Raw genomic sequence first — 16,226 nt, forward strand, 5'->3', positions numbered from 1 at the left:
AGGCTGTAGCTGACAGCAGGACTGAAAGGACCAAAAAGGTTGTATGCTCCCATCGAATCCTCTTCACAACCCTCATCCCACAATCTCTTTGCTTTGTCAACTATGTATGGTTTCTCTCCAACTCCTCACTGTATCCCTTCTCCTTTCAGGTACCCATGAACTGCAACCTGGCCAGGCAGTGATGCAGGAGCAAGATGTGGAAGAGGCAGAAGAGACAGGGAATGAAGAAGCACTGTTGTTCACTCTCATACTCTCAGCCACTAATTCAAATACTAACACTATGCTTTCTTCAGAGGGTAGCTTGGAGGTGGGATCTGCATGTGGTGAGACACTGGCTATGAGTGGCTTGCAGCTATGACAGGAGAAAGGGTAGCGTAGGTGCTAACCTGCTGAAGGCAATGTTTCTCATAGGTTTTCTGCAGAGGAATTAGGTGAGATCTTTGATGCAGTAGTTTACAGAAAAAAGTTGATGGATATGGACACTAACACTTGCTGCATCGATAGGCTTGCCATTGCTGTCAATCAGCATGGAGGAGTCCAAAACTGATTTTGCACAGACCTTTGCACATGGAAGTGGTGGCTATTTCCATGACCTCGCTTGTACACCCACCTTGGCTGAAAGTTCAGCTTCCATAGCAGCACAAGCAGAAGCTACCCAATTTCTGAGTGCTACAGTGGATGGTCAAAGTGAAGTCATGCAATCTCAATGTTTTAGCCATGCAGTCCTAGCTTGGTGCCATGCTGGCTCAGACTGCTGCCACGATGACTGTGGATACACATCAGCATCTATAGCCTCTAATAGTCGAGCAATCTGTCCTCTATGTTGGGAAGATTTCTGAACTGCTGCCCCAGAGGAGTGGCAGTGGCACCATGGGGTACAAACCTGCTACCCTACAGAATGGCGCATTTGCCTTCCCACCGCTGTCATTCTGTCAGTGCCCTTGCAGCTGTCCCTTAACCAGTCCAGACTGCTGCCACGCATGCTGAGATGAGGCGGTCCAAACTGGGCCTTTTAGTCTCAGAGCTGCACAAGATCATCCTGCAAGGCCTCTCCCAGTGAAAGATATCGCTGTTCCACCAGTCATGGTGCGAGCACTGGGAAAGCATTGAGTACAAGCAATAGGACAGGCGAAGGCACATAAAAAGCAGGTACTGAGGGAATGTACAAAGATAATTAGTCAATTTTTATGTGAAATTTTGGGTGTTTTGATTGATAAATTTGGTTTTGAATGGTTATTTTGGGCTGGATTATTCTACATGGACACTGTCTGAATTTATTCTCTAACGAGCTTAAAAATCCTTTTCTTCAGGTTCTCTCTGGTTCTTTGGTTATTCACAAATCTATGTCCTCTGGTTTCTGACCCTCCTGCGACAAGAAAATACTCGGTGAAATTGTCCAGGTCCTAGGAAGGCGACCTTGGGGAAGGGAAGTCAGGGAAAGAGAGGGCAGTGTCCTTGAGTTGGCTCCGCAACACATTGCTGCCACTAGTGAGCTTAGTAAGAAGTTTAACAACACCCAGGTTAAAGTCCAACAGGTTTATTTGGTAGCAAAAACCCCAGTCCAACGCCGGCATCTCCACATCATGACTAGTGAGCTTACCCAGGGTGGGCATTAATTACACTGGCTTCAATGAGGGAGAAGCTTTGCAGCCTCAACGGCATCTTGGTACTGACCGAGCAGCCACCAGGCAGTAGCCCAAAGCTGGCAGCCTCCCTGCGATGGACTGGCGGGGGGGGGGGGGGGTTTCGGTCAGACACTCCATTTTGCTTTTGTGGGGCTACGAGCAGGAAATGCTGCAATCATACCAGAGCTCGATCCAGCAGGGACATTTACCCTCTATTCCAATGGACTTACCGGCTCCAAGCTTCTTTATTTCTTCACTGCTGTGCTTTATGTTGAGGTGCCTTCGCTGTCCCGAACCTACCTCAGCAGCACCCACCTCTGCTGGTGGGGCTTGCATTGCCCCAGAGCAGCTGGGACTCTGACAGGCTGTTAGTACCAAGAGCCTGTCCGGGGAATGTAAAAGTGGTCGATTGGGAAGCCAGCCACATACTGGAAGATTATTAAGTCTGTCTCGCTGCTGGCTCAAGACCCTTGTTTAATCCTGACAGCAGTGTCTCTGGAAAAAAATCCAGCCCAGTTTCTCATCATTTACTCCATTGAAACTTTTCATAATTTTTAATACTTTTATCAGATCCCCTCATAACCTCAGCAAAATATTGCAGATATTGGGAATCTGAAATAAGAACAGAAAATACCGGAAACAATAAGCGGGTTTGGCAGTATCTGTTGAGAGAGAAAAGCAGAATTACTTGGAGGAATTTTATCAACCTCTCTGTGAGGGGGCTGTGTAATATAAAACAGGAGTTGCTCACCCACCACCTTCCTGCCACCCACCCCCCCCCCCCCCCCCACCCCCCCGCCAACCCACCTACTTGTCCTCCATGTTACGATGAGAGGGTAAAGCCCACCCACCCTTAGGTCTATTGAGGTCCTTACATGACCAATTAATGGTCAGTTAAGAGTCTCATTCCACCCCTACCACAATGGTATCTGCGGCTGGGGAAAGTGGAATGAAGGCGACCAGCCTGCTAAAGTTGGGCTAAAGAGCAGGACAAGGGATACCTCCATTGGAATTCCCCTGTGCTTAACTAGGGCGTCTCTCCCAAGAGCATACACCCCCTTTGCCCCTTCCCCCACCCTCCCAGTCAGTGACCTCCACTCCATAAGGGTGAGTAAGGCACTTTAGTTCCCCGAGGGGTTTACAAATGGATAAGGGTGAGGGTGCAGATGTTGAGGACACCCTGTTAGTGACAGTAGGGTCAGGCTGCAGCATCTCCAATGATCAACGGGTGCAAATCTGTCTGTGGTGACACTTACAAATTGGTCCAGAGTGGCTTTATGCCAGGGTTATTTAGGTGGTCAATCAGGGAACAACTAGAGTGCCAGCCCTCTAGACACTGCGTTACTGTGGAGGTAATGACATCTATCTTCCTTATTCCTGCAGGAATAGAGGGCCCTCGATGTGAAAGAATGGCCCAGACTAGTGACAGGATCCCAATTCTCACCATTCTGATGCCCATGGAAGAGGAGTTTTTTACTTGGCGGAGAGCATGGTAGCTGTTCTATTACGGACAGTGAGCCAGGAGTGCAGCCACAGGAGGGTGAGGAGCCTTATGAGTGGGCACAATGGAGCCTTGGGTGAGCACAAGGGATGGTATTCTTGTGTCATCCATTACATATGGATCCATCTAAACGCTGGCCAATTCTGGATGTTTGTGTTTGGATGGGCAAAGCTCCTTCGATCACTTATCTCTCGTGGGTCAATCACAGGAACCTTCCTTTCCCGCTTCCTTTGGCAGTCCCTCAGGCTCAAGGTTGACTTGCTTCCAATCCGGGGAAGCAGGTTCTGCATTGGCTGATAGCCCAATTCTGAAGCCCTAGACTTTGACACAGGTTTGGCGGGTGGTGTTTGATGAGGTGGGTGGGTAGGACATTCTGGATTCTGCGCTCTCTTTCCGCCATTTACATGTGCTCAATCCGGTGACACTCGAGGTGTTTGGCGGAGATGCTTCTTCTCCAGTTTGTGTGTTCTAAGGAAAGCGATGCCCATGTGCCAATGGGGATGTTGCATATATTTAGAGAGGCTTTCAGAGTGTCCTTGTAGCATTTCCTTTGCCCTTGCAATGGTCATTTGCCATTGCAGAGCCAGGAGTAGAGCACTTGTTTTGGGAGTCTTGTTTCGGGCATGCGGACAATGTGACCTGCCCGTCGCAGCTGGTCGAGTGTGACCTGTGCCTCGATATTGGTGACATTGGCCTGGGGAGGACAATCACTTTGGTACACCTAGCCGCCAATGGATTAGCAGGATTTTGCGGAGGCATCGTTGATGATATCTCTCCAGGGATTTGAGGTGGCTGCTGTTATATTGTCCATGTTTCTGAAGCATACAGGAGGACGGGGACCACGCTTGCTCTGTAGACCATGAGTTTGGTGCTAGAGATGAGGTCTTGAGCTTCGAACACTGTTGCTCAGGCATCCGAAGACTGCACTGGCACATTGGAGTCCATGTTGGATTTCATCGTTGATGTCTGCCCGTGCCAAGAGGAGGATATGACCCAGAGGCTCAGCATGGATCTTAATGGTTGGGAGGAAGTTTAGTATGGCAGGAGCGGGCTGGTAAAAAACCTTTGTTTTCTGTATATTTAGTCTGAGGCCCCTTCTCTCATATGTCTCGGTGAATGCATCGATGATGGTTTGTAGATCGGCCTTTAAATGTGCGAACACACAGGCACCATCTGCGTATTGCAGCTCAATGACAGAAGTTGGGGTGGTCTTTGTTCTGGCCTGGAGGCGTCGAAGATAGAACAGTTTTCCGCTTATCCGGCAGGTTAACCCCACGCCAGCGGGGAGCTTCAAAGTGATGGGGTCGAGTGTTGCTGCGAGCAAGATGGAGAAGAGTGTTGGTGCGATGTTTGATCCCAGTTTGCAATCATATTGGGTCTGTGGTGATCCCATTGGTGAGAATCATGGTTTGCATGTCATCGTGGAGCAGACGGAGAATGGTGACAAATTTCTGCAGGCGGAGTTGAAGGCATTTGAGAGATCGAAGAAGGCCATGCACAGAGTTTGATGCTACTCCCTGCACTTCTCCTGGATTTGTCGTGCACTAAAGATCATGTCCGTTGTGCCACTTGATGGGCGGAAGCCACACTGAGGCTCAGGAAGGTGCTCGCTAGCCCCTGGGAGGAGGCAGTTGAGGAGGATTCTCACAATGACCTTTCTCGTGGTGAAGAGGAGGGAAATCCCTCTGTAATTTCTGCACTTAGACCTGTCTCCTTTCTTGAAGATAGTCACAATTAAGGCATTAAGCTTATGGATTCTTGTCAAAAGTGCCTCTCCGCTGCATTTTAATACTTCAGCGGGGATTCCATGTGTGCCGGAGGCCTTGTTGTTTTTCAGCTGTAGAATGGCTGCTTTGACCTCACGGCGAGCTGAGGTTTTGCTGAGATGGTGGCGGATAGCATGTTGCAGGATGGTGTCGAGGGCATTTGCGTCGTAGGCTGCATCCTGGTTGAAGAGATCCTCAAAGTGCTCTCTCCAGCAGGTGTAGACTGTCTCTCTGTCTTTCATTTCATTTCATTGTCATTGTCATTTCATTGAATGCCTCTCATTTTTGGCTTTCAGTGGGGAAGATCCCTGGGTACTCGGACCATAGATGGTTTTAATTGTGCTCAAGAAGGCGTGCATGTTGTGGGTGTCGGTGAGTTGCTAAGTCTCCTGCGCTCTTTCCACCCACCATCCGTTTTTTAGTTTGCAGGTTCTTCGTTGCACCCTGGCCTTCAGTTGCCTGTAGGCTTGTTTCCTCTCAATCGAGGAGCTGTCTGTTCCGGAACACCTTGCGTTTGCGGTTACGTAGATCCTGGATCTCCTGATCATTTTCGTTGGACCAGTCTCGGTGTTTCCTGGTCAAAAGCCTGAGTGTCTCCTCACAGGTGCTGACTATGGTGGCTTTTAATGTGGACCAGGCGGTGTGGGCACTCTGGGGCTCTGGCTTGTTCGTCGTCATGCCAGTGGCATTTGCTACCAAATAAACCTGTTGGACTTTAACCTGGTGTTTTTAGACTTCTTAGGTTGTTGGTCGTCTCCAGCTTAGCTGTGAGGCGTCGACTGAGTAGGCCTTTCTTCTCAGGGTCTTTGAGTCCAGTGACATTGAGTCTCCTGCAGCAGAGTTTTTTCTGCCTCTGCCAGTTTGGGGCCAGGGTGATGGAGATGGTAGAGCAGATCAGTCGGTGTTCAGTTCAGCTGTGGCATGGGTGATGTGGACACCTTTGCGGTCCCTCGGTCGGATCATGATATAGTCTATTCGGTGCCAGTGCTTGGAGCGGGGTGTTGCCAGGAGGCCTTCTACTTGTCCCTTTGGCGAAGAGAACTGCCTTCCCCAGTGAGCAGTCATCTACTTCTGAGGAAGAGGAGGGGACCTCGGATGGTGCAACATCACGTCATTTCCCCCACCTGGCACCAGCACAGATTCTCTCATATCGCTAGCTATGTGCTCACACTTATTCGGGTTCACCAAAAATAGACCCAACCAGCTGTCAGAGGCTGTGACAGCCAAGGCCACTGACACTCAGAAGATGGTGGGAAACCCATGCCGAGCCCCAGGCTATTGACATGCCTTCTGGAGTCATCCATGAGGCTGCAGATGCTGTAAGTTCAGAGTGAGGTGCATGACAATCTGGCAGAAATTCCAGAAGACATGTGAGCCCTGTCTGGGAGGTTGGTGGTGCTATGTGTAGCTGATTTCCATTGGAGATGCATTCTCTGACCCTGATCGTTCACATGAGGTCATTCAATGCCTTATGGCACTGCTGCCAGGGCCTCAGGGCGAGACACAGGGAGTTGACCTCCCGGGCTATCTGCAACCATTCTCTCCCCAGCTGTTCTCTGAGGGTCTCCTGATCTTTCTCCTTCTGTTGACCTCTGTCACTAAGGCATTGGTTTTTGATATAGTTTTATATTAATCGTTTCGTTTAAAAAAGGATAAAACATATCTTTTGATGGGGTGGACCAAGTAAATAAAGTGAGGAGGCCTGTGTAGGGCATAAATGCCAGTTGGGCTGATTAGCCTGTTTCTATGTTCTGAAGTCAATGTGAATGGAGGAGTGGAATCTATCTGATCAATCAGTGGAATCTGGAGTCTTTTGTAGAATCTGCTTAATCCCTGTCTGTAAACCAACAGATCAATAGAGACTGGTGCCTCCAGGCAGAATACACATAATCTGTCTCTGTGTACCAACTGATTCTTCTGATTACATTTAAAAAACGTTCATTTCAGATTCGGTTCAGCAAACATTCTCAGGATTGCAATCTTCTTAAGAAGCACAGAATTAGTTTCAGGAAGGAGCCAGCGCTGAACCCAATTGTTTGCTTTATTCTATGGTTGCCGTGGTTATATCATGTGTTTATGATTTCAGAACAACTCCACATGCACAATCCTTGCACATGTTCAGTTCCTCAGGGTTAGCAGATCCTCTTCACAGAAATTGAATCAGTTTAATAATACAAAATCGGTACTAGAAATAATCTCATTAAAACTGTTTAAACTGCCACTGACACTTGTTTTTATTTGTTCATGGTATGTGATGGTTGCTGACAAGGCCAGCATTTATTTCTCATCCCTAACTGTCCTTTGAAAGGTCATGTTGAACTGTCTGCTTGAACTGCTGGAGTCCATCTGGTGTACATACATCCACAGTGCAGTTAGGGAAGGAGTTCCAGAACATTGACTTAGCGACATTGAAGGAATGGCGATAAATTTCCAAGTCAGTATGGCAAGGGACTTAGCAGGGAACTTGCATGTGGGGATCTTCCCATACATCCGGTGCACTTGTCCTTATGAGGTCACAGGTTTGGAAGAAACTTCGAAGTTCGAAGGAAACTTGGCGAATTACTGCAGGGCATCTTTTAGATGATATACATTGCAGCCACTGTGCGCTGGTAGTGGAGGGAATGAATGTTTAAGCTGATGAATGAGGTATCAATCAAGTTATTTGCTTTATCGTGTTAGTATCAAGCTTCTTGATTATTGTTGGAGTTGCACTAATCCAGGCAAGCGGATAGCACTCCATCACACTTCTGCCTTGTACCGTGTAGATGGTGAACGGCTTTGGAGAGTCAGCAGGTGAGTTGCTCCCAATCCTTTACTGCTCTTGTAGCCTCAGTGCTTATATGGCTTGTCCAGTTCAGTTTCTTGTCAATGGTAACCCCTAGGATGTTGATAGTGGGAGATCGGCAGTGATGATACCATTGACTGTCAAGGGGAGGTAGTTAGATTCTCTTGTTCAAGATGATCATTAACTGGTACTTGCGTGATGCAAATATTTATTGTCACTTATTAGTCCATGCCTGAATGTTGTACATGTCTTTCTGCATATGGACTGCTTTAATGTACTGTGCAAATCATCAGCAAATACCTCCACTTCTGATCTCATGATGGAGGCAAAGTCACTGATGAACCACTGGAAGCTCTTTGGGCCGGGGCACCATCTTTCTTCCTCACAATATTCTTTATTCCTCTGGTGAAAGCAATGTTACATTTCAGGTTACAATTGCATGGGTGGCAGCAGCTCACTGATATCTTACCCAAGTAGCCATTTTCAAGTGAGACTAATTAGTTTCAGAAAGCAGGAAACATCACAATATGCCTAATCCTTGATGTCTGTACTTTCACTTTCCAGGAGAGGTAACTGAATTATAACCAAGAACTTCGGCTGATTTTTTTTCCCCCACCCAGTATCAATTATAGTGCCATGTCATCACTTAACCCCACGGATTAGTTCATTAAGCAGATTAAGGTGCAAGTGCAGCAAAGTTACTTTTCCTACAGAGTATTACAGACACGAGGTTTATAAAATTAGTATGTTTTGGACCTGTGTTTTCAATTTAGGTGAAATGAAGGGGGTCATGTGATCTGTTCTGAAATCTGCCTAACGACAGACCTGGGTGATGGGACTGTTAAAGAGTAAATGAAGACCCAGATTGCAAGGTGGATTGCACTCGGAGACAATGGTGGCAGCAGCCGTGGTTGCAGTTGACCGCTAGTCTCCAAAGTCCTCGGGAGGTGTTGAAAATATCAGATTGCAAACAATTGTGCTTTAACCTGTCCATTTGATTTCATGACAGAATAGAAACAGGCTGTGAAGAACAGTTTATCAGCATTTCTACCTGGATACAAGGCCCATGTGATTCATGTGGCCATGGTGATTAAGTTTGAAAGGAAAAGAGTGCAGAGGAAGCCATTGTGGCATCAGGTTACAGGTGTTCCCAAACAATCACTGATTATCACAATTGGGTTAGTCTACCAGGGTTAAAAGAGAGGGAGCATCTAAAGGCTAAAAATTTCTCGGGTTCACCAGGCAGGAATGCAGGGTGGGAGCTCGTACACGGATTAAAAGGACCAAATTTGGGAGGATTTGAAACAAGATTTACCTCGTTTGCGCCAGAGGGAGAATTGCCAGGAAAACCCCTCATTGTGAAAGACAATTCTGCAGTTAAAAGTTACCAACTGGGAAAGGAAAGGGATGGAAGTAAACCCTGAGGAGCTGACAGTCACACTGGACTGGGTCAGGGAAAATTGAATAAACGTTAATAGGATCCAAGCCAATTAGTGAAGCAGAAACCAAGACAGAACTTTTATTTATTGAGTGGGTTTATTGACTTATGCTGTCACACAGTTCTCCTCACACTCAAGTGTCCCCCTGTTATCCCCGACTTACATGTGCTCAATTAATATGTTTCACCTGTCTCTCTTAGCTTTAACAATGTAATTTAACGAGTCATTAATAGGCTACTTGTATAGAGCTCCCACTGCTCAATTGGTGCCTTGAGAGTCACTTTTACAGTTTCTCACACTGACCAGTAACACTTCTGAACCTGTGCTCAGCATTAGTAACTGTAAAGACAATAGATATAATGTGTCACCATTTCTTTAAAGTTCTTCTCAATGACAGAGTATGAAGGAAGTTCAGGGTCGAGCCGAGCACCCCATAATATTACAACCGAAAGGCTATTGAAAGCAGGACCCTCAAGGACAACAAATTATTGAGATTTGAGTCAGATCAGTTCTCCAATGTCCCGGGGAAATGTTTCCAGCCACTCACTTCTCAACTTTATATCACTTGAGGGGTAAAATACACAGAAAGTTTTGGAAATACTCAGCAGGTCTGGCAGTACCTATACAGAGAAAAAGAAACATTTCAGGTATCATTTTACTACCTCTTTTTTAATAATTTCTTTTGACAGCTCTCTCGACAGTTCCCCATAGCTTGAAGTTCTTTTTTGCACATTCATGTCTACTTATAACAATCTCAAAGGGCACTTTATCTGATGGCAGCTTACCTCTTCCAAAGGGCACCTGACCTCCTCCCGGGACATATCTAAAAGGGTACTTATATACCTCTCCAGAAGGGCATCTTACCTCTCCAAATAAATCTGGCAGCTTTAGGTCGTCACTTACCAGGTTTAAAGTGCAAAAGTTGTGGTTTGGACATCGCATTAACAAAAATCAGATCAGCCTGAAGCAGCTTCACTTTAACATGTGCAACTAAGAACTTGCTCCATTCCCCTCCCCCACCCCCTTGGGGAGGAAACTAGCCAAGTGAGAAGGATTCTTTGCTTTGTTGTGTCGGGATTTTAAAAAAATATTAAAAATAATTAACAATAAATTTTCCATGGGCTCCATTTCTGAAGCTTCCATCTTGTGAAAAGCACCTGGCATTCCAGCCCCAACGTCCTGTGGAGTTGGTCATAAAATATTAGAGCAGGAGTAGGTAGGCCATTTCACCTCGGAGCCTAATCCACCCGTTAATAAGATCATGGCTGATCTAATGTGGTCTTAACTCCACTTTCCTGCATGACTCTCATAACATTTGACTCCTTTCTCAATTAAAAATCTGTCTAACTCAGCCTTGAGTATCGTCACTGACCCAGCCTCCACTTCACCCAGAGGGGGAAAATTCCAAACAATAACAACCCTCTGAGAGAAGAGATTTCTCCTAATCTCTGCCTTAAATGGGACACCCCTTGTTTTGAATCTGTTTTTTTTCTTCATTCTTTCGTGCTATGTGGGCTTTACTGGCAAGGCCAGCATTTGTTGCCCATCCCTAATTGTCTTCTGAACTGAGTGCCTCATTTTTTTTCAGAGGGCATTTAAGAGTCAACCACATTGCTGTGGGTCTGGAGTCACATGTAGGCCAGACTGGGTAAGGATTTCCTTCCCTAAAGCGTATTAGTGAACCAGATGGTTTGTTATGACAATCAGCAATGGTTTCATGGTCATCATTGACTTTTAATTCCAAATATTTTATTCTGCTTTTCTATTTTTCTTGCCAAGTGAACAATTTCATGTTTTCCTTCATTATACTTCATCTGCTAAGTCTTTTAGACACTCTCTTAACCTATTGTTGTGCCTGCCGCACAGTCTGTTTTAATCCTATACGGTGGACAAATAACTGCTAGTAGACGTCTTGTTAGTACAACCAATATTTATTTAAGACACACAATCAATAATCACCCACCCAACCAACAATAAGTTATCTTTACAGAAAATACTAGAGTCCAAGTCCAATACAAGACCTTGACTTAACTTTGCGTGACTGGCAAGTACCCAAGCAGATATTGGCCTTTATCTGTGCGCTGGTCTCGGTCGTCCTCTGCGTAATCTGGTCCTTTGGTCTGGTCTGGCACTCTGGCTCTGGTCTTCCTTCCTTCTCGGGTGTGGTGGCTCTCCTCATGCTGGTCGTCGCTGGCGACGGTCACCGGTGTTGTAGCTCGTTCGTGGGGTCAGAGAGAGAGAGAGATTCCTGGTTGCGCAGCACCCTTTACACCCTGTTGGGTTTCGCGCTCCTTTTGGCCATTGCCAACCAATCAATCAGGACTTGATTACCCTGATCGGTAAAGTCCAATCGGGTGCTGCCACATCAATCTCTGCGTGTGTCCCCAATGGCCATGTCTGTAGGTGCTGGGGGCACGTAGGGTTCACACCTCCCTCCCAAATAAGGGGTTACGGCGCCCTTATGTCTGGTAAACAACCCAGTTTGACCAGAAAGTCTCATTTGTCCTGGAATTGACCCATATCCTGTGTATTCACCCGTCTGGGTTGCAGCCTGTTTATCTCTGTCTTTTAGGCTGCAGCCTGTCATTTTAGTTCTTGCCTAATTGTCCCAGAGTGCTTTACACATCGCCATTTTAGATGGCCCGTTTGGCCACACTATCTATGTCTATTTTCAATTCTTTGTATCCGCCTCACAACTTGCTTTCCTACCTATCTTGTATCATCAACAAATTTGGGTATAGTACAGTGAATCCCTTCATCCAAATCACTAATATAGATTGTAAATAGTTGACCGATCCCTATTGCATTCCACGGATTACAGTTTGCCAAGCTGAAAATGACCCATTTCCAGAACCTCAGGAATTTTAGACAATTACAACCAATGCATCCACAATCTCTGCAGTACTTCTTTTAAGACCCTAGGATGCAGGCCATCAGGTCCAAGGGACTTGTCAGCTTTAAGTCCAATTAGTATTCCAGTGATAGTGGTTGTTCTAAGTTCTTCCCTCCCTTTTTCCTCTTAACTCTCAACTATTTTTGGGATGCTTTTTGTGTCTTGCACTGTGAAGATGGATACAAAATACCTTTCCAAAGCCTCTGCTATTTTCTTATTTTCATTGTTAATTATCCAGTCTCACCCTCTAAAGGATGAATCCTCACTTTAGCTACTCTTAACCTGTGCATATGTTTGTAGAAGCTTTTACTGCCTGTTTTTATCTATCTTGCTAGTTTTTGCTCAGACTCCAATTTCTACCTTTTTTGAGTCATCCTTTGCTGGTTCCTAAAACTTAACCAATCTTCTGGCTTACTGCTAATTTTTGCAGCACTGCGCACCCTTTCTTTAAATTTGATACTACCCTTAACTTCCTTAGTTGATGTTAATAGCTTCCCTTTATTCCATTTCCCTGAGGGTTCCACAAAGTCCCCCAACTGAGTTACAGGGCAAGACTCGTTGGATCTCTTTGGGATTTCAGAACCTCTTTGCTTAGGTTCATGTATGGATAAGGTACAAAAGAATGGCTGGCATAGATGGAATTGTGCTCCAATATAAACCAGTTCCCCTCTATAGAGGAGGAGAACATAGAAATAGAAGTAGGCCATTTCATCTCTCAATCCTGTTCCATACTATGATTGAGATCATGGTTGATCTGTGATCTTTGCTCATATCCCTTAATACCTTTGGATAACAAAAATCTTTCAATATCTTTCAATTTAAAATTAATCATTGCTGTTTGCATGAAGAAGTGCTTCCTAATTTTAGTCTGGAAAGGGCTGGCTCTGATTGTTTGACTACATCCTCTAGTCCCAAATGCCCCAGTCAAGGGAAATAGTTTCTCCTAATCTTACCACATCTGTTCCCATTAATATCTTGAAAAGTTCAATCAAATCATCCCTACTAAATTCCAGTTTGTTTAATCTCTCCTCATAGTTTAAGCATTGGAGACCAGCTAACATTCATTGAAATCTACACTACATTCCGTCCAAGTCCAATATGTCCTTCCTAAGGTGCGATGCTCAGATTGTTCACAGTGCTCCAGGTGTGGCCTAACGAGGCTTTGTACAGCTGAAGCAAGAATTTTACACCTTGTATTCTATTCTTCTACCCTTTTTGATTATTTCAATACATTATTTATTTCAATAATTCGAATAGTCAAATAAAGCTCACAGATGTACTCCCTATTTTCTGTATATACAGCGCCAACCATTCTGGGAATCCTGCATGTTGTCTAGCCAAAGTGGAGGGTCTTTGAATCAGAAACAGACAAAAGATTTCACGGCCTCAAAGGAACTGTTAGCGGTGGAGAAGTATCTCACTGGTATGTATGAATTCCTCCTCTATTTAGTTTTTTAAAAATAGATTTTATTAATCTTCACCTGTGAGTACTTAAATAATTATGAAAAATGTGCTTGATAAATTCCGGATTATTATACAAAAACAATGGATTATTTCCATTCTTAGGCTCCTCCACCATCGCCAGTAAGGCAGCGCAGCTGCTACTGACCCTGCCAGGGAAGAACACAATCACGTTGGGTTTAATATATTAACGTATATTAGGATGGCGGTATGATTTGAGTTTGGGAGTCACAGATTACCCAAAAAAGAGGTCAAGCTCATAACTGATTTTGAAATAGTTTATTAAGAAGTTACAGTTAAAAAATTATGCAGAAGATAAATAAGTAGGAAAATCGTATGACCCATGACAGGGCGAGGATGGATTATCGGACCCAGAAGACAAATGGAAGGATGGTGTGGAGTGAGTGTTGATTCCTGTAGCTGGTGGCCACAGCCATTGGCTCTCCAGTCAAAGTGTTAAGAAGCTCTTCCTCTTTTCTTCCTCATTTTTCCCAAGTGTTGTTCCATCTGGAGAAGCCAGCATCCTTCCTTTACAAGCTCCAGTTTATTTCCTCTATTTCTAGGGGCTGGCGGCTTAACTCATGTCAATCATTTGTTTGATCCCATCTAACAAAATACCAAGGACAAAGATCAAAGATAAGCTTTCCCCCTGCCCTTTGCTTTGCCTCAAAGTCGTCTTTCAGCTAATCTGATGCTGGGTGCCATTAGTAAACTCTTGCCAGACATTGGTCTTGAAAGGAGGGAACAAAACTGTCCAGTTGACATATGGATGTCAACACAGAAACCTATATGTTAGGTTGCTGCATGAGGTTAAATCTCACGGGATCCAGGTTGAGGTATCTAAATGGATACAAAATTGGCTTCTTGATAGAAGCCAGAGGATGGTTAGAGAGGGTTGCTTTTCAAACTGGAGGCCTGTGACCAGTGGTGTGCCTCAGGGATCAGTGCTGGGTCCACTGTTATTTGTCATTTATATTCATGATTTGGATGAGAATATAGGAGGCATGGTTAGTAAGTTTGTGGATGACAGCACGGTTGGTGGCATAGTGGACAGTGAAGAAAGTTTTCTCCGATTGCAACGGGATCTTGATCAATTGGGCCAGTGGGCTGACGAATGGCAGATGGAGTTTAATTTAGATACATTTTGGTAGATTGAACTAGAGCAGGACTTACTCAGTTAATGGTAGGGCGTTGGGGAGAGCTACAGAACAAAGAGATCTAGGGGTACATGTTCATAGCTCCTTGAAAGTGGAGTCACAGGTGGACAGAGTGGTGAAGAAGGCATTCGGCATGCTTGGTTTCATCGGTCAGAACATTGAATACAGGAATTGGGATGTCTTGTTGGAGTTGTACAAGACATTGGTAAGGCCACACTTGGAATACTGTGTGCAATTCTGGTCACCCTATTATAGAAAGGATATTATTAAACTAGAAAGAGTGCAGAAAAGATTTACTCGGATGCTACCGGGACTTGATGGTTTGAGTTATAAGGAGAGGCTGGATAGACTGGGACTTTTTTCTCTGGAGCGTAGGAGGCTGAGGGGTGATCTTATAGAGGTCTATAAAATAATGAGGGGCACAGATCAGCTAGTCAATATCTGTTCCCAAACGTAGAGGAGTCTAAAACTAGAGGGCATAGGTGAGAGGGGAGAGATACAAAAGTGTCCAGAGGGGCACGTTTTTCAGATTTGGTGGTGAGTGTCTGGAACAAGCTGCTAGAGGTAGTAGTAGAGGCAGGTACAATTTTATCTTTTAAAAAGCATTTAGATAGTTACATGGGTAAGATGGGTATTGAGGGATATGGGTCAAATGCGGGCAGTTGGGATTAGCTTAAAAAAAAGGGCGGCATGGAAGGGCCTGTTTCCATGCTGTAAACCTCTATGACTCTCAGCATACACTATTCAATCAAATTAAAAACATATCATTGAAATAACTGGATTAATAAATACATCTACGCTAGTAAGATTCGTCAGTACTTACAGTTTATACCAAAGAATGCAAAAGATAAAAGGATAGAACATAGAACATAGAACAGTACAGCACAGAACAGGCCCTTCGGCCCACGATGTTGTGCCGACCTTCATCTGAAACCAAGATCAAGCTATCCCACTCCCTACCATCCTGGTGTGCTCCATGTGCCTATCCAATAACCGCTTAAATGTTCCTAAAGTGTCTGACTCCACTATCACTGCAGGCAGTCCATTCCACACCCCAACCACTCTCTGCGTGAAGAACCTACCTCTGATATCCTTCCTATATCTCCCACCATGAACCCTATAGTTATGCCCCCTTGTAATAGCTCCATCCACCCGAGGAAATAGTCTTTGAACGTTCACTCGATCTATCCCCTTCATCATTTTATAAACCTCTATTAAGTCTCCCCTCAATCTCCTCCGCTCCAGAGAGAACAGCCCCAGCTCCCTCAACCTTTCCTCATAAGACCGACACTCCAAGTAACTTAAAGTTAATTGTGATTTGTCCGATTTGAAAAGGGTTGTCAATACTGGAATTCCCTGTGTAATTCCCTGTGGGCGTCACGGTGGCATAGTGGTTAGCACTGCTGCCTCACAGTGCCAGGGACCTGGGTTCAAAGAAAATTACAGCACACAAACAGGCCCTTTGGTCCTCCAAGCCTGCACCGACCATGCTGCCTGACTGAACTAAAGCCCCCTACCCTTCTGAGGACCATATCCCTCTATTCCCATCCTATTCATGTATTTGTCAAGACACCCCTTAAAAGTCACTATTGTATCTGC

The 16,226-nt window shown here is 45.1% G+C and overlaps 1 protein-coding gene across 1 annotated transcript in view; it reads left to right on the forward strand.

The window, feature by feature from the left end:
• Positions 1 to 16,226, forward strand: part of c7h8orf34 (chromosome 7 C8orf34 homolog) — a 408,768-nt gene that overhangs the window by 359,614 nt on the left and 32,928 nt on the right. Inside the window, exon 11 of the mRNA XM_078217096.1 lies at positions 13,312 to 13,432. Within this exon, the coding sequence (XP_078073222.1) occupies positions 13,312 to 13,432 (121 nt within the window). The remainder of the gene's footprint in view (positions 1 to 13,311; positions 13,433 to 16,226) is intronic.

Source organism: Mustelus asterias, chromosome 7 (genome assembly GCF_964213995.1).
Source record: "Mustelus asterias chromosome 7, sMusAst1.hap1.1, whole genome shotgun sequence".
In the NCBI taxonomy this organism is placed as follows: domain Eukaryota; kingdom Metazoa; phylum Chordata; class Chondrichthyes; order Carcharhiniformes; family Triakidae; genus Mustelus; species Mustelus asterias.